Consider the following 21,311-nt stretch of genomic DNA (forward strand, 5'->3'; position numbering starts at 1 on the left):
AAGCGACCAACTGGCCAATGGTTCCAGCAACTCAGAATCTCTAGTTCCCTCACAAATAAATAAAAAAATGTAGTCACTCAAACAATTAATTGTCCTGTTGATGGAACAGCGAATGAACAGAGGCTTCATTTGAGAGAGAAGTAGAAAAAAACCCACTCCAATCTTTGTTTTGCCATCTCCATTTCTATGCCATCAGTATCTAATCAATGTATTTTGGAGCAGGGTGTATGCATGGTGCTCACTACACATCAATATGATCAAACAACATAAAGACTCGCAGAGATATTTTAATACACACACTGTACACTTTCAGATAGTAGAATTCATGAATGACCAGAAATAAAGAAATATCACATGATATATCAACTATCTTGGCGCTTACAGTAACCAATCTCATACTTTTTGAATATGCTTGCCATGAATTCAAACCTTTGTAATCTGTTCTTCAGACGTTGGTGAGGATTCTGTAATTAAAATTAAATTAAAAATTACATATACATACCCACAAATCTGAATACAATAGATGCAAACTATAATTATTTGAAAATAAGCAAAAGGCCAACCTCACTAAAAAAAGGCGCTTTAAGGCGAGAGGCTATCATGACATCACCATGGGGGTTCCACACCTAGCTTACACAGTACCTGCCTACTAATTCACATACCCTCAAAAATCATGAAAAATTTTATTCTCATGTGAACCTCATCCATGCAGAATCGAGGCTGAGTCCTCAGGGTGGTGCCCGGGTAGGCCCCATTTTATATCCTGGGAGGGACAGAGCCTGGGTCGTGTCTGGTCTGTCGGGTAGGATCCATGATAAGTACCTAAAAAACTGAATCTTAGATCACAATTGGGGAAACAGAAAAACAGTGGAAAACATTATATGCACAGGTAAACCCAGTTATAGCGCCAACACCCACTAATTAACACCAGGAGTTTGGGCAATAAGAACGGTTTTTTAGAAACTATGATAGCTGTGGAAGGCCTAGACTAATTGTAGCCACTACAGAATCTTTGGCAAATGATGGGATGAATGAATCATTTTCTTACACATCTCAGGATACGATATACTTTTTTCAAAAATAGTTCACTAGTTCCGAAGATCGTGTTGAACATGTTTCGGTTGGAGACAACTTTTCTTCTAGTAATTATCAGGTTATTATCTTCTTTTGTAGCTTCTTCGTGGATAAACCAAACAATAAAAAAAAATAGTTCCTTATTTTCGAAGAACCAACTTAAAACTTTTGAGGGAAAGGTTAGATTTAATTTTCAAAGACCGGTTGGCATCAGTGGGTGTGGTAAGTCAGTGGAAAGAATTCAAAACAAAATACTCCTTTGTTTTGCATGATGTCACACCCTTTGTTCATAAAAAGCCGGTTTGTTCATAGCACCCCCTTTGGTTCAAGAACAATGTGCGTAATCTTTATCTTGAAAGAGAAGGGAATTCAAAGAATACAAAAGAGGAAGAGGTGACCTGCCATTATTTACTGAAAAAAAGGGCATTCAACAGGGTGATTAGGGAAAGTAAAAAAGGAGGTTGAATCTAGGCTAGCAGATAATATTGGCGCTGACCCAAAATCATTTATTAGGTATGTTAATAAGGTGTGTAAGGGGACAGTTCAATAGAAAGATCTAGGGTACTCAATAGAAAGATCTAGGGGTAGAGAACAATGTAGGCATGTGCAGTGCTTTCAATGCCTTTTTTGCAATCGTTTTTAATAGAGAAGGTGATATCCAAAGTAATATCAATAGCCCTTAACGACATTTAGGTGGAAGATATGGAAGTACTCTAAAACTTCTAACAAATGTATGTGCAAGCAAAGCATCAGGATCAGATGATATTTATCCTGTGGTTTAGGGAATGTGTAAATGAACTGTTAGGGCCAGTTGCACAGATTTACAGAAGTAGGGTTTCTGCGGGTGTCGTTCCAAGGGATTAGAAGCTTACTCTAAAATGTGGTTCCAATATTCAAAAAGGGTAGCAGATAAACCATGTCAAATTATCATCCAGTGAGTTTGATGAGCTCCTTGAGAATTTTGAAAATTATTATCAAAAGGTGAAGTGGATAGAAGAGAATAACGTATTGTCGGAAAACCAGAATGGGTTCAGGAAGGGGAAGTCATGTGTAACCAACTTTCTTTGCTTCTATAATCACGTGACTAAGGCTTTGAAAAATGGTAAAATCGTAGACATAGTTTATCTCGATTTCCAGAAGGCATTTGATCGGGTTCAACATGGTAAACTATTGAAGCATTTACATGAGACTGGGGCGAACTTGTTGAATTGGAGAGAATCGTGGTTGAGATTTCATCGTTTCATTTGAGCATTCAAATCTCTCAATCATTGAGAGAGAGAGAAATGCTAATTTTCATTCTGAAAAGGGTCTCTTTGATTTCTCCTAGTCATTCTTCCACTTTTCCAAAGCTTAGTTTGTCTTGCACTGGAATATACCATAAGGTTTTGGAGACCATACCCGCAGGAGGACAGACTCGGTTGAGGTGGCACAGGGAAGAGTGTCAACAAGAGGGGTCTTGTTGGCACACTAAGCTTGGGCTATGAAGATTTGATTTCTTGAATATGTTTAAATTGGAGGAACACAGGAGTCAGAGGAATCTGATCAAAGTGTTAAAATTTTCAACTGAATGGACCGAGTTATTAATGCACCATCATTCAACTGCTTTGAAAAGGAGACACCAGTATCATTTAGCAAGGGACAATGCCAGGTTGTGGTGTCACAGGCAGTTTTTCTCTAATAGGGTTGTCAATAAATGGATTAGCTTAACTCCGAGGGTAAGGTAATCCTGTGTAAATTCTAACACAATCTATGTTTGAAAAGAAGTATGATGGATACAGTGGGATAAATTGATAAGTTATCCATATGGGCAGTACATTATATATTACTTTTTGGTCATATATGCTTTCATATTGGGTATTTTGGTTTCATTTCACATCCATATGTTTTACGAGCAAATTTTTTCAGCCAGTTCATTGGGTAATTTTCATGTTGTGACCCTTGTATTTGTATAGCACCAACTCGTTATAATGCCAACTAATGTTTTGGTGTATACAAAGTCTACGTTTCATTTTCTGTGAATTCCCACACACACGTCTTTCCATATTTCTCTCATTTTGTTTTTTTTTTCTTTTTTTGAAAGGAGTTGGGGATTATCCTTTTCATTCCATTGTTATTATTGGCCAACATAACAAGTTTCAGCAAACGATTTAAAGAATAAAGACTGGTGTGGTCCAAAGGTTTTAGAAAGCACATTTCTAAAGAACTAACCTATTCAAAGAAACAGATTTGTTGAGAAGGGAAAGTGTGCCATGAACATACTGCACCAATTTGTTGAAGGTTGCCAATGCAAGTTTTTTAACAGTGCATTTTTTGTTGCGCTGGTCATATTTTGAGAGTTACGGGTATTATTAAGAAATCATCTCCCTCGATTTATTCAATTCAATCAATGTCATTAGTTTACATAAATGCAGAAATTACTTGCTCATTCTTTTTATTCAAGAAAGTGTTGAATAACCATATTGATTGCACATCCATTCATACCGAAATGTGTTTGAATATTAAATGCCACAATACAAGATCAAAATGCTTATTGCCATCAAGTCATTCAATACTATTGGTAAATACTGTGCTGTGAACAGATTTTCTGAATTTTATAACGAGTTCCTCTGGTATTTTCATGGTATTGACATCTGGGTATTTTTATTTGTCTGTTACCAACTTTAGAAGATTTTTGTAGTGATTGCGTTGTATATACCTTTGTGTAAAGTTTTTGTATTTTGTGTAATTTTTGTTACTTTATTTTTATTTTGCACATTTATTATTTATTCTTATTCTATGATAATTTTTATTTTCACTGCAAACTATAATTGGGTTTCAACCTGTTGCTTTGTGTTTCAAATAAATAAAGAGTCTTTCTTTCAATAGTTATTCAAAAAACAGAAAAATTTGTAATTATGAAGAAAATTACTTCTAGCAAGATATTTCTTGAGAAGAACCAATATGGACTAAAAGCAATGTCACCTTTTTTCCCTCTTTGATTATTTTGTTTTTGTACTTATAAAATGTGTTGCTAAATTTATGCAGAATTGAAATAATTTCATAGGTAAGTGTATGTTTCTATTAAGTTTTTTATATTAAGAAATATATATTCAAGTGATTGCAGTGTTTACAAATTTACAGATTTTCTCAACTTAGAATTTATTGGCCGCTGTGGTGGTCGAGTGGTTATAGTGCCGGACTCGTGATGCGAGGATCCGGGTTCGAACCCCACAGTGGTGGTCGGCTGAAGTTGGTTTTCTGTGGTTCCCAACTTCAAGGCACAAATGCGAGCCGATCTCCCCGTTAAAAAGTCTCGCCACAGAGAGCAACAGTCCTACAACGGTAAATCATTCAACCATAACACTTCACTCATAGTTAGTAAAACTGGGGGCAGATGACAGCACTACACATAACAAGCATTACACAGAAACAAACTTTACGTCAGGTTGCACTACACATACACGCACATTCCCGCATGTACCGATTTGTTGGGGGGTTCCACGGGGGGTGCATGTGTGGTGTAGCAGTAGTAGGTAGGGGCTCCATGATGTTCTTAAGTCAGCCACCCCGTTGGGCAATTTGCCTGTTGTGGCGTTGTATTTGTATTTTAAATGAATTTTCTCAATTATAAAATAAGTTACTTTATTTTTCGTAGAGTAACATAAGACACTGAGATACAGTAATTCATAATAAATGTGTGAATTTGTGTCTGCCTCTTAGTCTCTCCGAAACGCTATTCTGACTATGATCTGATATAAAGCCAAACTAGTTGTAACACCAAAATTCTTTAGGATAGATGGTGGCATTAAATCAGGGTTCGACTGTGAAGTGTGTATATATATACACACTTCACAGTCGAACCCTGATTTAATGAATTGGAAGAAATCAACAATTTTATTTGCTAAATTTAGGAAATCATTAAATTGGGGTCACATTGATCAGAAGCATAAACACATGAGAAACAGCAAATTTTAAAAGCTACTTTGGAGGTTACTATTACAACCAAGACATAAACTTCAAAATAAAGTCAGGATGCATGAAAAAATTGCTTGATAGAAGTTTATTTGATACATCAACATTTTTAGAAAATTATTTTTTCAAACTGAGCACAACTCAGGTCTATCGCCATGGGCAATTTACTACCTAGTGAGTTGTGTCGGAAGTGCAAGTGTGTGTACCTAACAGTCTGAAGTGAAGTGTAATGATTGAATATTTTGTACTGTTTGTAGGTCTGTTGCTCTCTGTGGTGAGACTTTTTACAGAGAGATCAGCTCCCATTCGTTATCGCATCTCAGAATTGGGAAACACAGAAAACCAACTTCAGCCCACCAACACCGTGGTGCTGGTTTAGCAAATTCTGTCAAAATTGCCATTTTTTTCATTAATCAGAAAAGGTTCTCTCTTCAGATGAACAGCCATTCTTTGCTTGTCAAGACAGAACACAAAAAAAAAAGTAACTTAGTATGGTAATGGTGTTACACTGATTGCTGAAACTTGCTGAAATTTTCTCATGTGCATTCTCAATGGCTTTATTATCTCTTTTTCCTCAGGAAAGAACAGCTTCCTGTTTCCTTTCTTTGTTTGTCTATAAAGAAGGGCTGAAAGTGAATTCCCGGGAAGTAAAATATTTGGATTGTGGCTTTGGGTGACAAGAAAAAAAAAATTGAATAGTACAAAAAATATTCATTATATCAAGGTTTTTAATTTGTTAAATAGGGGTATGACCTATTTTCACTAGAATTTCAGAAAAAAAACCTGCTTAATTGGGGTCAGACTGCATTGAAATATGCAAGAGGGGGGTGAGGTTCTATCCCCTTCAAGCAGAGATTATAGTGTCATTTTGAAGGAAAAATGTAAACCCCCCCCCCCCACTCAGAAGAAAAAAAAAATTTGAACCCCCCTTGTGAAAATGCCATATATGCCTACACCAGACTGTATACCAGGGTATTGCTCTAATACAAAACAGCAAATTACTAGTGAACCGTTGATCCGAGAGGCATACTTTCAATTACAGGGTGTATACCAGGGTTTAAGCTACGGTCGCATTTTTCGCAAAATGTGAAAGAAAATCATAGAATGTGAAAGAAGTAGTAGCCACTTTCGCAAAAATGGGTACAGCAGGTACAAAACGAGTAGACATCCATCCATGAATCATTAGATTAGCATTGTAGCATTTTGCTAAAGCTTTTCCCCCCCATTTTCGCTTTTTTGCGAAAGGAATTTTTTATCCAGCTTAAACCCTGGTGCCTACCATATACGAGAAGCAAAATTTGGTGACTTTTCAGGGAGTTTTTGGTGACATTTTTCTTGTCCGACAAAATGAACTATGCTGAACCGTTTTCTTATATCAGTGGTTCTCAAACTGAGTCCCGATCTTCAGGGAGTTTGTGTTCAATAAAATAAGAGGGGGGGGGGGGGTCTCAATGAAATGAGTGAATATATATATATATAAGAAATCAATTTTAATCTTTTGCAGCTTTCGGTATGCCATGATGAGGGTGTCAATGCATATACTGCAATTTATGTTTTTGTGTAATGCATACAAATACATTGTAATTTATGTTGTGTTGAAATCTAAACTAAATTTAATGAAGTTAAGTCAACTTCATTATTTAAATTAATAATGAATGCAGGAAAATATTTCCTGTATACAAATCACATTTATAGATAGAGATAGCGGAGCATCAGACAGACAATAAATGTTTTCTATCAACATTAGGCATCAATAGAACAGACAAGCATTGCTTCAACATGGTTCGTACTCTTCCAATGAAAAAAAATTCAAGGACTATTCAAGCACTTTTCAAGGTAAAACTTGAAATGTCAAGTTTTAACAATTAATTTTCTTTTAAAGACTAAAAAAAAAGAACTCTTCTAAAGATAGAAAAAGAAAAATTATTTCTTTCATTAATTCTGGAATTATTTCTTTCATCAATTCTGGAATTATTTCTTTCATCAATTCTGGAATTATTTCTTTCATCAATTCTGGATTTGTTTCTTTTGCTAATGCTGAAATTCTTTCTTTTATTGATTCTAAAATTATTTCATTAATTCTGGAATTATTGCTTTATCAATTTTGGAATTATCTCTTTTATCAATGCTGAAGTTGTCTCTCATTAATTTTGAAATCATCTCTCATTAATTTTGGAATTATCTCATTAATTTTGGAATTATCTCATTAATTTTGGAATCATATCATCGATACTGAAATTATTTCTTTCATTTATGGACCGAAAGGTTGAAATTATTTCGGCAAAAATTAGGAAACATTTTTTTCTAAGATATTGATTTCTCAAGTACTCCAGAAAAAATACCTAGTACAAAAGTTTAATGACTTCCAACGACTCCAAATACGTCTACATACGATCACAGGATACATGCTACCATAAAGCAGGGGTTTCCTAGAAGTGGGTTGTTGGGGGATTGAGCTGAAAAAAAAAAAAACAACGATCGGAAGTTCATTTTGAACTCTAGCTTTTATTCCATAAAAGTTGCAAGGAAAAAAAACAAGATAATTTACGATCATAAAAAAAATAAATAAAACGGCCGACAAATAACAACCGGCAATCTCAGGGAGAAGAAAAGCAATCCCGACATACACGCAGAAAAAAAACCAGCCTACAGTATAAAGCCGAGCTCCCGTGAGGGTGAGAGCACACCGCCCGCGATTTACATATTGCGTCGGGCACAGAGGTTCCACGTGCACAGAGAATAAAAAGGGAAAAAACATTCCAACATAGGTTTTTGACAAAGCATGAACCGAACTGGATCATTTCGTGTCGACAGAAACGTGTTACATAATCACACTACTCGTTTGTGTATTTCTACCGTGGCGCATCAGCTACTCTGTCATTTGCATACTCTGGTTTGAAGGGAAGCATCGAGCTCGATGAAGGGAAGTGAAAGAAAACAAAAATGAAGAGAAGATCGGTAAAACGAGTGGCGCACAACGCATTTGACTCGTCCCGAAGCAGTCAGCCAATCACACTCGACATAAACACTGCCGTGAGGCTTGTTGCGCTCTCTAGGAAAACAGTCAAACTTGTATTATTGGTGAGTGGACGGCGAGTCGGGCGATTCACTTTGCACGCGGCACAGAAAACCTGCTCCTACAAAAACCCGGCTTAAGAATAATGGGAAAAAACATGCTTTAAATCCAATTATCCAGGGTTATTGGCTGCTAAGGCTTTTTCCCTGTGATTAGCTTTATAGGACGTCACTTCCGGAGTAAAAAAAAAAAGTGGCGAAAACTATTTCGGAAAAAACAAATTTTTCAAGGACTCACAGAATTCTTAAAAAAAATTTCTTTTTCAAGGACTCTTATGGATTTTCAAGTACTTTCAAGACCTTGAAAATGAACTTTTTTTTTTCCAGGACTTTTCAAGGACTGTGCGAACCATGTTCAATGTGATGAGCTCTGATTATACACAGACATGCCAACGCTGGCATGAAGCCTCTCAGTAGTCATGAATGTTGAACTTCACTACGGAAAGGTGGGGGGGGGGGGAAATCTTCAACCACAATAAAAAAAACCTAAAATTATTTTTAATTTTTTAAAAACCTTAAATTCAAAGTTTATTTAAATACAACACCCCATAAGGACAAAAGCGGAAACAGATTGTTTCTCGAACGAGGGCGGGGAAGACAACGACAAATGCCAATCTTTGCTCTTCTCTGTCTAAGTCAAAAACACAATTTTTTTTTTAATGAACGAGGTAAGGATGATTGTTCCTATACCCCCATATTCCCTATGCTCCCAAGAAACTTTGTGAGGTCGCCTAAGCCCTCAGCAATTCATGAATATTCACAATGCAATCCATTCCAGCATATGCCCTTGCAAGTTGTACATATGACTGTCTGGCAACCCTAGACCTCCCCAACGTTTTGTCGTATCAGAGTTTCTGTGGCACCTATGGCAAAACTTTCAGAAACAAGCTCTGCGGGTATGCCCGCCCGTGCATGATGAAAACGTGTCCTGCAAATGCAAAACTACTGAACACACCAATTGATATTAAACAGTGTGCACAACAGCCACACTGCGATGCATATAGCAATAGTGGGCTCAAAACAGAGTAAAAGAGCCGAACATTAAATGGAGTGAGGTGTGATTGATCGAGTAGTTTGTTTCATCTCATCGGTTCAACGATCGGGCACTCGGCCGAAATCGGCGGTTTGCCATCAGAGTCGAGGTGCATCGCCAGACAGGGATGTGTATCAGAAGGAAACACTGTCTGAATAGAATGTGCATAAATGAGCCCATTCTTTAACTGATTCTAAGACCGTGCACACATAAAACATATCAGCGCAGGTACAATAAAAACATAATAGAGGAAACGTTACTTATGAGAGCTGAAACCATAGTGTGAAGGTACAAATATAGTGCCGGCTGATCTTCCAATTTCGACAGTCAGTGCTCCAGCCCGGGAGACAGAGATAATTCTTTTTTTTTTTTTGGTTTCCCTCTATAAATTCATTATACGGAAGTCTGCGAAAAATCTGGTCTGGACCCACTGAAGATCTCAGCTTAAGAGAGTGCAGGACGAAGTAAAATAGTACAGGATGTGGGGCCATTAAACAAACCAAGGGTCATTCTGGAGGATGGATTTCACATATTCCTTTTCCTATTCACATTTTTCGAAGTCTGATACTAGACATTTGTGTTATATGTTATATAGTCATGCTCCAGTGTCAGCCTAAGTCACAAGCTGCTCACCATGTTCCGATAGTTTCTCAATTTTTTGCCACCCACAGCTCCCTTGCCTAACTCATGGTTCATTAGCTGCTCCCCAGAATACTTTTGGGAGATTTTTCCCATATAAAGAACCCTTCAAAACATAAATAGGCACACAAATCCAGCTCACCGTGACATCCCTAGGAGCCTTGATGCACTTTGAGAAAAACTGCAGTATTCCTTCAAATTTGGCCTAAATGTTGCGTCGCAATACAATTAATGGCAAACAATTTGCCAATTTGATCACCGACCCTCAGTCTGATATTTGCTTCACTTGAACTCCCTCATTCTGTCTCATGTGCATACTGTACAATTTTGTCATTCGCTACAGCTGGTCCGTAAAGATCGGCGTGATAAAAAAAAAGGCAATTAAAAAAAACCATTTTTCTTTATTCGCGGGAAAAAAATACCCTTCCCCATGGCCCCCATAAGGGTGGGGCTGGCTGACAGGGTTTCAGCCCCGAGGCCCAGCACAATTATCAGCACTGTTTGTGTTTCTTCACGCTATGAATTCATTACAGAGCCTCCCTCTGTGAAAATTCTGGCTTGGAGACCCGCCAAAGGTCCCACAACCTAGGGGCCCAGAAGGTCATATCTTTTCTGTGGAAACCAATATTGTTACCACGAAGACTCCCAACTGCAATGGTCTGTTAGCCAATCCCCTTCCCTAAGAAGTATCACATGATTCTGAAAACACTGCTTCAGGGGAATAGGTCCGGACTAGCAAAGAAAGAAAAATTTTTTGTTCATCCAGTCACGGCAATTAAATAACTCTAAATAGTTTTTCTTCCCCACCAATATAATGTCTGCCCCAATGGCTGGCTACACGTTGACAGATAACATTGTTATTTTCTGTCGCTACTCACCCATCTATTATCTGCCTATTAAAAAAAAAAACAGAGGGAGAAAAAATATTGAATGCCACACTGTCAAAAGCCTCAATTTCAGTGAAAAATCAAAAAAATCTGTGACCTTCCTCAAATTGAGTGACTTTTTTTGGGACTTCCGTGACTCTTTTCTCATTCTGTGGCTTTTCCCTTTTCCATGATGGTAGACACCCTGAATTAAAAAAGTATCCAAATTACATGTAGACTGCAGATAAGTGATTCATACTGCAAGGGGGTTGAATAGTTTTTAAAATAAAAATAAATTAATTTTTTATATGGACAACCTGAGCTCAAAAACCCAATTAGCTGTGTTTTCTCTGTTGCTCTGTTTTTCCCATAGGAAAAATAAAAAAAAATCCATGTTTCTAAGTGCAAAATTAGCTGAGATATTTGAATTCAAAAAACAAATGAAAGTTGGGAAAAAACAGGATGAATGCATGTAAAACATGTTTTATCCCCATTTACAAGGTTGTTTTTTCCCCCGTTTGTAGGGCTGCATACAACTTGGCACACTTATAAACAGACTATATTCACACAAAATAAACTTACAGGTATTTAGTCACTGCAAAGAATATAATTAGTTGATTAACAAAATTCAGTCATCGTCCAGAACGAAACTTTGCCTGGTTTCAATTCAAAGAAATTTCTAACGCTTTTTAAAGACAAATGAATCTTTTGTACTTTCACTGATAAATGTATTTTGACCTCATAATGGAGGACAGTCTTCAGAATACTGTGGTCTAAGACCATAAACAAATAAAACTACTGGAGGGAGTGTTGATCATCTGGAGAGTTTGCCTCTGTATTAGGTGAGCTTGATTATTATTTTTTTAATAAAAATTAGATTGCCATCCATTGCAGAATGTGGAAAACCCTGTCTCTGCAGTGGTCTATAAAGTTTGCCCAAGCCCACAATATATAGGTGGCATATTTCGTTCATCATTTATGAGGAAATCTTGGCAAGTGAAGTATCCCCCAGGAAATTCAGATTGTAATTATTTGTTAATATTTTTTTTAATACTGAAGCTTTTTCACAATCAGGTCAAGAACAATTATGTTGACAGCAATCACATAATTATGATTTTGAAAAAGCTTCTGCATTCAAAAAAGTAACGTATATATACATAATTCCACTCTGAATTTTCTTCAGGGACACTGGGACTTTATCAAAAACTTGCATGCAGTTTACTGATCAGCTCCTCTCCCTCATTACCGTAAAGATTTATCCCTTTGGAAATCATAAGCTACATATACACTGGTGCATTTTTTCTGTGACGGTGAACTTTCAATTACGCATGTGATGTAATCACTCAGGTGCGACTCATACTTACTGAAAAAGGGCCATTTTTTAAGAGGCATTCCTCTTTCTTCTGCACTACCAGGGGCGGATTTTCATTCAATTTCTTTTCATTTTTCTCAAAGATTCAGTTTTGTTTTTATGTCACCGAAACAAATTCTGACATTTTTTAAGACTTCAATCTACCTAGAGTGTTATATATATGAGGTATTATTGATGGAAATTCAAATTGACGGTAGTTATAACAAAAACAAATGAATATCTTGTAAAATATTTTATAACCAAATTTCACAATAAAATAAAAGTTGGCTTTTTCTTTTCATATTTTGGTCAGGAGCTCAGGTTACAGAGGATTGTACCGTAATTATTAAATAATTCATGAGCTCTTGACAGGGACACCTCAATGCATGCAGGCCAATCCAGACACGTCACGGGGGACCTTAGATGTGTTGAAGAGCTATTTATATAAGACCGACTGCTATGATTTTAAAGCATGTATAATCAGTGCGTACTCAGAATATGAGTTTCCCGGAGACCCAGGGTGCTATTGAAACACTTGACTCTTCCACATTTTTAAAACATTTAATATTTATTCATAACCATTTAATATATTTCAAAATCTAGTGATTATATATAGAAAAAAAAAGTGTTATTTTTGTTTATTTTTAGGGCTTTGAAAAATTATAAAAACTTCTATATTTGTTTTGCTCTCATACTGAAAGAAGGAGAAAAATTTGTTTCCTCATTTGCCTATGACCAAAGACGACCAAAAGTCATAGCTAATCAAAGCTAATTGAAGCATACACAGATGCCAGGGAAGAGAACTAAAAAATGAAATTTCAATGTTTTCAGAAATATTTTTTTTGCACCTAAATGACTAATAAGATGATGGGTAAACATTTGAAAACATTTTTTGTCATTGTTTTTTCAAAGAACAACTATTTGACCAACTAAATCAGCTATTAGACAAAAATAAAAGTGGAAAACCTGAATATAATTACATATTACAGAAGTTATTTAAAAAATTAAGATGTATTATTTCTGTGATTTTATGCACGTTTTTTATTTGCATTTGTTTCTGTCAGTGTAATAATCATTTTAATATAAATATTCAAATTTTAGTCAAATAAACATCTTCACATATTTTTTTTTTCAATTTCTGAAATAAAATATAGATATTTTATGCCCTGGGACAGTTCTTTAAACAAATGAATGATTAAGCAGTTCACTGAGGACTAGCAATTATTTTACCACATTTTTAAAAAGATTGAAAGAAGAATGCAGTTTAGTTCAATACCATTAACCAATGCCTGACAACAGGGGCACCACCAAATCGAAAGTGAAAGGATGAAAAAAGCTTTGTCTACCAATAAAATGTGGGTGGGGTCAGCCAAAAATAGGTCCCGTATGGGTGGAGATTTTTTTTTTTCTCAAGCTGCCTCTGCCTGACAGCTGAGTAATTAGTGTGCTACAGTTTCAACTGCAAAAGGTTCAGGATGGATTACTGGTTCAGGTATTGGGGTGTCTATGTAACTAACTGGAGATCACACAGGTCTCGCATCACAATCAAAATAAGAAAAAGTTGTAATTAAAAATAAGAAAAATTACATGCATCAGCTGAGTAAAAATATTAATTTCCGATAGAACTGAAATTATATTTTTGAAAAAAATTCTGATTTACTACACAATATATCTAAACATCAAAGCACTCAACTTATGCAAATCACCACAAGTTTTTTTAATATGGTTATGTGAATACCTGAAGAAATTCAACAGTGTATGAAGATGCTTTGTGAGGTAAGTGAATGAGCCATACATCATGAAGAACAACAAATGTGAAACTGAAAAGAAGCAAATCAAAATGACAAAATTTGAAAAAAAAAAGAAGTGTTATTTAACCCTTTAAGCGGCACTGATAAGATCTCACCTTCTTAAAAGCTTCTTATTTTATCATTGTGATAAGCCCAGATATTTTGTAAAGTTGATTTCTCAATAAAACACTTTTCCTTATACCCCTTTAGTTTGCACCTGTTGAAAATTGAAAGAAAGTCTATTTCATTAAAAAAGATATGACATGTTGAAGAGGGTTTAGTGATTTCTGCTGTGCCGCTCAAAGGGTGGAAACCATTATTTCTCTACACTATGTAAAACTTAAAAAAAAAAAAAAAATTCAAGCACAAAATATTAAGAGATTAATAAAAAATTAATAAACAAACAGTTGAAAAATAAAGCTGTAGACATGCATGAAGTAAAAGGCATAATACATATATGCAGGGTATCCTGCAAGTCTTACTTCAGCCTTTATCACATGAGCCCCTTGTCATGTAGAGGTATGGTTCCGGTTTAAAAAATATTCAAAATGTGTTTAGATATCACCCTATACCTAGTTTTGAGAGTGAAAATAGTGTGCCCCAAAATGAAAAATCTAAATTTTTATATAATCCCCATGTTCTGAGACTTCCAATTAGAAAATTGTTGCCCTGTCGCTTCTGTGCCCAACAAAAAATTTCTATGTTTCTAAGTGCAATATTTGCCGAGATGATCAAATTCAAAATCAGAGAAAAGTTAGGGAACAACATGAACTAACGGACAATGCTCCGTTCCCCCATTTAAACTATTCTTTCAAAACTTTTCTCTGATTTTGAATTCAAATATCTCAGCGAATATTGCACAAAGAAATATTGATTTTCTTCTTCCCTTCAGGAGAGACAGGGCAACAACTTCCAATAAGAAAGTTGTTGCCATGACAGCAGGGATGGCTCATGAAGGAGGTGCGTAGGTGCACATCCCCCTGAAAATGATGTCATTAATTTAATTTCTCAAATGGATTTGATACCAGCTTAATACCATTTAATTTATTTTTTTTCGAAATGAATTTGATAACAGAATATTGTTTGTATGGCTTTCCTGTAAGCAAGCAGCAGACACATGAAGAGATATGCCTTTACATTCACAGATATACATAGAGATACATTTTCCATTTCTTAACATTTACAAGGACAATCTTTAACAAGGAAGATCTTTATATGGGCATATAGTATAAGACAGGTATACGAGGGGGTATCCAAAAGTAACCGGAATTTCTTTTTCTACAATTTTTTTACAAACATTCTGCAATTTCCTTGAAAGTACTCTCTATTAGAGCTAATATAAGTCTTTTCTTCCATTGTTCAAAACATTTTTTAAATTTGTCTACTGTGATGCCAGAGAGCGCCTCCATCGTTTTTTATTTTCCCCTCATCAATGTTGCCAAAACACTTTCATTTCAGGTCCCTCTTCATCCATAGGAATAAAGAAAAGTCACACGGAGCTAAATCAGGTGAATAAGCTGGGTGGGACAACTCCAGTCATATATTGCCATATGGCAATTTACAACTAGAGAAGTTGGGGGAAATGAAGGCGCCATCTATCTGTGGTCCCTCACACCACTATTTTTTTGATATGTAAAGAACTTACTTTGTCGATATGTAAAGAACTTTTCTCATGTTCTTCTAGCTGGATTCTAACCATGGACCTTGACGGCAACCTTCATAGTGGAAGACGAGCTTTACATTCACCTAGTGGGAGAACCGCATACTACGGATGCTCTGCTTGCCGTATAAGGCAATTTTGTTTACTTTTGGGTATGACCCCCCATAGTCCCTTTTGAGGCTACACACAGAGCATATTGATTTTTTTTTTTTTTTTAATTTGTCTTCCTCTCTGTTTGTCTTCATGTTTTTATCTTGTCCATATATATGTAGGACATGTTTATATGTATGTTTTCCCCATAACAAAATAGCCCAGCGAGAGAACAAAAGAACCAGCAAGAAAACGTTGGCTTACTGGAAGGGCTGGATTAATGAGAGCCTACTGTAAATGAAATAGAATTCAATACACCTGGGGGGTAAGCTATCACAATTGACACTTTTCAAAAGAAATACAATATTCATATTGGGATAAGCTGAGAAGCTACCTATACTTAGACAAATACAAATACAAATACAAATACAACGCCACAACAGGCAAAATGCCCAACGAGGTGGCTGATAAAAAGATGCCCATAAAAATATGGTTGTCATATGTTTCAAAAATACAGCAACCCAATTAAAAATGCAATTAACACAAATTACAAACAATATATACACATGATAAAATATTATACATTGCCCATAAAGAATACTTATGGTTGTCTTATTCTAAGAATGGATAGCTTCTCGATTTACCCAAACATGTTTATCGTATTTCTTTTTAAACGTGTCAATTGTGTTACAATTTACTACCTCTGGGGGTAAGCTATTCCATTTATTAACAACCCTATTAGAAAAAAATTCCCTGCGACACCATAACCTTGCATTGTCCCTCACCAATCGATACTGGTGTCCCCTTGTAAAAGCAGTCGATTGGCGGTGTACTAAAAGTTCATGGTCCATCCTATCCATCCCATTGAAAATTTTGAACACTTCGATCATATCTCCTCGACACCTGCGTTCATCCAATGTAAACATATTCAAAAAATGAAGTCTTTCTTCATAACTCAAGCCCTGTGTGCCAATAAGGACACGCGTAGCTCTTCTCTGCACCCCTTCAACCAAGTCTATGTCCCTCTGTAGGTATGGTCTCCAAAACCTTACAGCATACTCCAGTCCAGGACGAACTAAGCCTCGAAAAAGCGGAAGAATGACTTTAGGAGAACGCGAAGAGACCTTTTTGAAAATGAGACCAAGCATTCTATTCGCTTTTTTGACAACCGCTGAACAATGTTCAGAAAACTTAAGTCGCTCGTCAATGAGAATTCCCAAATCGGTGACTCTAGTTGCATCCGGGATAGTGACACCATTCAACTCGTAAGAGAACCGTGGGTTGTTCGAACCAAAATGAGCGACCATGCACTTATCTACGCTAAACGTCATGCTCCATTCATTTGCCCATGCTGCAATCTTGTTTAAGTTGGTCTGGAGCAACTCCCTATCGCTTTCATTCCCGATTACCCCCATTAGCTTCACATCATCTGCGAATTTGCTAGTAATTCCATCGATACCCTGATCGAGTTTATCGATAAAAAATGAAAAAAGTATGGGGCCAAGGACACTTCCCTGAGGAACTCCACTTGTGACGTCTGTCCAACCAGAGAATTCCCCGTTCACCATAACTCGTTGCGACCTGTCTCTTAACCACGATTCTATCCAATTCAGCAAGTTGCCCCCTATTACAATCTCGTGTAAACGCTTCAAGAGTTTGCCATGTTGGACCCGATCGAATGCCTTCTGGAAATCAAGGTAAACAACGTCGACATTTTTGCTCTTACCCAAAGCCTTAGTCACGTAATCATAGAAGCAAAGGAGGTTAGTTACACATGACTTCCCCTTCCTGAACCCATGCTGATTATCCGACAATACATTATTCTCGTCTATCCACTTCACAAGCTGCCTTTTGATGATAATTTCCAAAATTTTCGAGAGGGAGCTCGTCAAACTCACTGGACGATAATTAGACACCACTTCTCTACTACCCTTCTTAAATATCGGAACAACGTTAGCCAGTTTCCAATCTCTCGGGACGATACCCTCAGCAACACTACTCCTGTATATCTGTGCGACTGGCCCCAACAATTCATTAGCACCTTCCCTGACAAGACAACCATAATTTTTTTATGGAGCAGTGTATTATATTTTACCATTAATTATTAGCTTTTTTGTGATATAATTGCTTTTTTTTGGTTGGCTGTATTTTAGTGATATTTGACATCCATATTTTTTCAGCTAGATCAGTGGCATCTTGCCTGTTGTAACCTTTGTATTTATAAAAATATTCAAAAATAAAGGATTAGGAGTACTTTAATGAAAAAATGAATGATGTTACATTGAAAACCAGTCAAAAATTTTGTTACTCACATACATTCTCAAATTATTCATTTTAAGTGATCAAATAACAAAACTGACAAAATCCAAGGGACATGGAGAAATTTCATTGTGTTCGCAATGAGTTAGTCTGACATGAAAACTTACTTTGCAGCAAACAACTCAGTGATATGAGTAACTTTATTCATTCCATATCCAAGAAATCTTTCATCATACAATGGAAATGAGTTGGATTTCCTGTATAGAAAAACAAAATATACACATCATTTTAATATTAATAAAACTCATAGAATGTCAGGTAAAATGAGCAGGATTTAATATAATTCTGTATGCTGTATTTAGTATAGTATCACATTATTTATTGTATAATCGGTGGTTAGTTGTAATAATGAAAGTAGGTTCATAGGAATTTAAAGATAAAAAACAAGCTGTTCCGTTTTTTAAGTGGTACAAAAATAAAGGACAAAATTCTAGTTTCCAGGCTCTCAGTTAAAAAAAAACTATCATACATTTTGCATTTACATTAGGAAAAAAAGATTTTAACACAATATGTTTAATGTTCACAATCATAGCATGAAGAAAAAACCAACAAACATTTCCACACATTTATGTATTTAATTACATTCAATTTTCATTGAAACCTTGACATCTTTGATTAGTTTAATCTCTTATGATAATTTTGGTTCGAACAACCCACAGTTCTCTTACGAGTTGAATGGTGTCACTATCCCGGATTCAACTAGGGTCACCGATTTGGGAATTCTCGTTGACGAGCGACTTAGGTTTTCTGAACATTGTTCAGCGGTGGTCAAAAAAGCTAATAGAATGCTTGGTCTCATTTTCAAAAAGGTCTCTTCGCGTTCTCCTAAAGTCATTCTTCCACTTTTTCGAGGCTTAGTTCGTCCTGGACTGGAGTATGCTGTAAGGTTTTGGAGACCATACCTACAGAGGGACATAGACTTGGTTGAAGGGGTGCAGAGAAGAGCTACGCGTGTCCTTATTGGCACACAGGGCTTGAGTTACGAAGAGAGACTTCATTTTTTGAATATGTTTACATTGGATGAACACAGGTGTCGAGGAGGTATGAGCGAAGTGTTTAAAATTTTCAATGGGATGGATAGGATGGATCATGAACTTTTAGTACACCGCCAATCGACTGCTTTTACAAGGGGACACCGGTATCGATTGGTGAGGGACAATGCAAGGCTATGGTGTCGCAGGGAATTTTTCTCTAATAGGGTTGTTAATAAATGGAATAGCTTACCCCCGGAGGTAGTAAATTGTAACACAATTGACACGTTATCAGCCACCTCGTTGGGCATTTTGTCTGTTGTGGCGTTGTATTTGTATCATGGGCGTAATATTATGTTCAAACACCAGTGGAATAAATTCAAACAAGTTCTCTGAGTTTTTTCTATTCACAGTTGCGAAGCTTTATAGCAACTTTATTATCGTGATTGTCTGTTATCTACAAAAATTGTTTTCTTTCCCTCCTTTCTTTATAATGTATCTTTCTATTACATACATATAAGAGCAAAAGGGAACACGTAGGGTGAGGGTGAAAAGAAGACTAAAAAAAAACCTCTTATCTATTGTAGTTTTTCCTTATTTTTTTCCTTTCCCCCTTCTTCCTCTTTCCAACGTGCAGTTAGGTTAGGACAAGACTACCATATTTATCCCCAATTTGTTAAATAGAGCTCCAAATTTCTTGCCAAACCTTGTAAGTGAAATGGTTAATCTCTATTCATTTCAAGAATGCTCATATTATGGAAAAATGTGTATCGTGTATATTTTATTGTTTCATTTTGCTCAAATGCATTTCTTAAACTCTTATGGATATAACAAAGTTTGCATATAACTAACAGTTTATCTGTTTCTCCTGATTTTATTTAAGTGGGTCTAACTGTATTATATATTTTGAAAATTAATAGATATACTATTTTACCTACACATTTTCTTACAAAAAAAAAAAAAATAATATGCAAACAGGTGTAATATAATATAATATGAAAAAAAAATATATATGCAAACAAGTTCAGGAGCGAATTTTTACATTGTGTTTGAAAATTGTAACTGCACCTATTTTGTGCTCCAATACAAAAGTTTAAAGGACATGAAGTTATGTAAGCTAATATAAATATTTTGTTTTCCTTACACAACTTCTTCCTTCTTTCAACTTCCACATGATAGAATTAACAATCAATAATACATTCGAACTTCATTTTCCATGCCTTTAAAACAATAAAAACAATTTCTTACTTTGCTATAATGTATGGTTCATATTTATCGTTGAATGTCTTTACATGGTATGGCCTATCAGCCCTATACCACTTCCAATAATCTGTAATTCTATGCGAGTCACTAGATTCAGTCAAACCTAACACAAGTCAAGGACTTTGACTATGAAAGAAAGTATAATTAACAATAAATATTAAACTAATAAAAGAAAGTATAGTATTTTAAACGTGTGTAAGAAACCCCCTTTTTATCAAAATTGTGTCCCAAAAAAAAAAAAGGATTTTTTTGTTTCTTAAACATGGATAGTATCATGATATGGAATAGTATTATGGAAGATTTAGAGCAAGAGACTTGGGAACCTTTTCAAGAAGCCAGCTATGCTGGTACGAGCACCCGAGTGGCGCAGTGGTAAGATGCTCGTCTTCCTCTATGAAGGTTGCAGTCAAGGTCCATGGGCTCGAATCTAGCCAAGAGAACATTAGAAAAAGTTCTTCACCTATTGAGACTGGTGTGACCATCGATAGATGGCGCCTTCATTCCCCCCAACTCCGCTATCAAACCCACGTTCTTTCAGTTTCCGAGCGTTCACCAGGAAAGTGAAGTCGATTCCTCGCAAGGGTAGTTGAATTTTCTCTTTCCTACATATATTTTTGCATCAGCCAGCTGTTAGAAACCTTTGTAGTTGATTGTGCTGTATTAGAAGAGAGTAGTGAAGAATTAAATGGTTTCTATGATGAATAATTTTTTTTTTATATCTCAAAAATAAAAAATTTGAAGTTTTCATCAAAGATATAAGACTAAAAGAAGGGTTCTTTATGCACATTAAAATATAGTAAATGATGCAGAACAATCAAAATATGTTGATTTTTTTTCACATATTGTATATGAATACAACAACAATTTTACAAATTTGTGGAATAAAATGACAAGAATAAACCGGAAAAAAATGTGACACATATATTCTATTGCTACTCAAAGGATACGAAATGGCAATATGAAAGGATCTTCTCGATGGAGCAATTGTAAAAGTTCTTCTTTTGTTTGTGGAACACTATCACTTTTCTACTGAAAATCAGAAACACATTAAAATAATTTTGTATAATGTTTCAATTTTATTTCATAGTTATTATTGCACTAAAAATCGATAAAATAGGTAGGCAAAAAGCCCCTAAAAATACTTAAAATATGCACCAAAAAACATAAAGGGAAAAACTAAAAGCATAGATATTGAGTGTCCGAAAACTGAATAAAAATTGTTTGCACTT

At 35.7% G+C, this 21,311-nt stretch overlaps 1 protein-coding gene across 4 annotated transcripts in view; it reads right to left on the bottom strand.

Annotated features, from left to right (window-relative positions):
• Positions 1 to 271: 271 nt before the first annotated feature.
• Positions 272 to 21,311, bottom strand: part of LOC149084813 (xylosyl- and glucuronyltransferase LARGE2s-like) — a 65,066-nt gene continuing 44,026 nt past the window's right edge. For 2 of the 4 annotated variants that reach the window (XM_089232557.1, XM_089232556.1), the window contains exons 10-14: positions 21,030 to 21,108; positions 20,068 to 20,185; positions 17,956 to 18,045; positions 13,728 to 13,809; positions 272 to 464 (exon numbers count right to left, since the gene is read on the bottom strand). In XM_089232557.1, coding sequence (XP_089088683.1) covers positions 363 to 464; positions 13,728 to 13,809; positions 17,956 to 18,045; positions 20,068 to 20,185; positions 21,030 to 21,108 — 471 coding nt within the window. In that variant the 3' untranslated portion in view covers positions 272 to 362. Of the gene's footprint in view, positions 465 to 13,727; positions 13,810 to 17,955; positions 18,046 to 20,067; positions 20,186 to 21,029; positions 21,112 to 21,311 lie in introns of those variants that run through there. The other 2 variants (XR_016192763.1, XM_089232558.1) reach the window with 2 other exon arrangements.

The sequence above is a fragment of the Pholcus phalangioides genome, unplaced genomic scaffold (assembly GCF_987345545.1).
Source record: "Pholcus phalangioides strain wild (caught in Gottingen) unplaced genomic scaffold, Ppha-v1.0 ptg000007l_1, whole genome shotgun sequence".
NCBI classification, from domain to species: Eukaryota; Metazoa; Arthropoda; class Arachnida; order Araneae; family Pholcidae; genus Pholcus; species Pholcus phalangioides.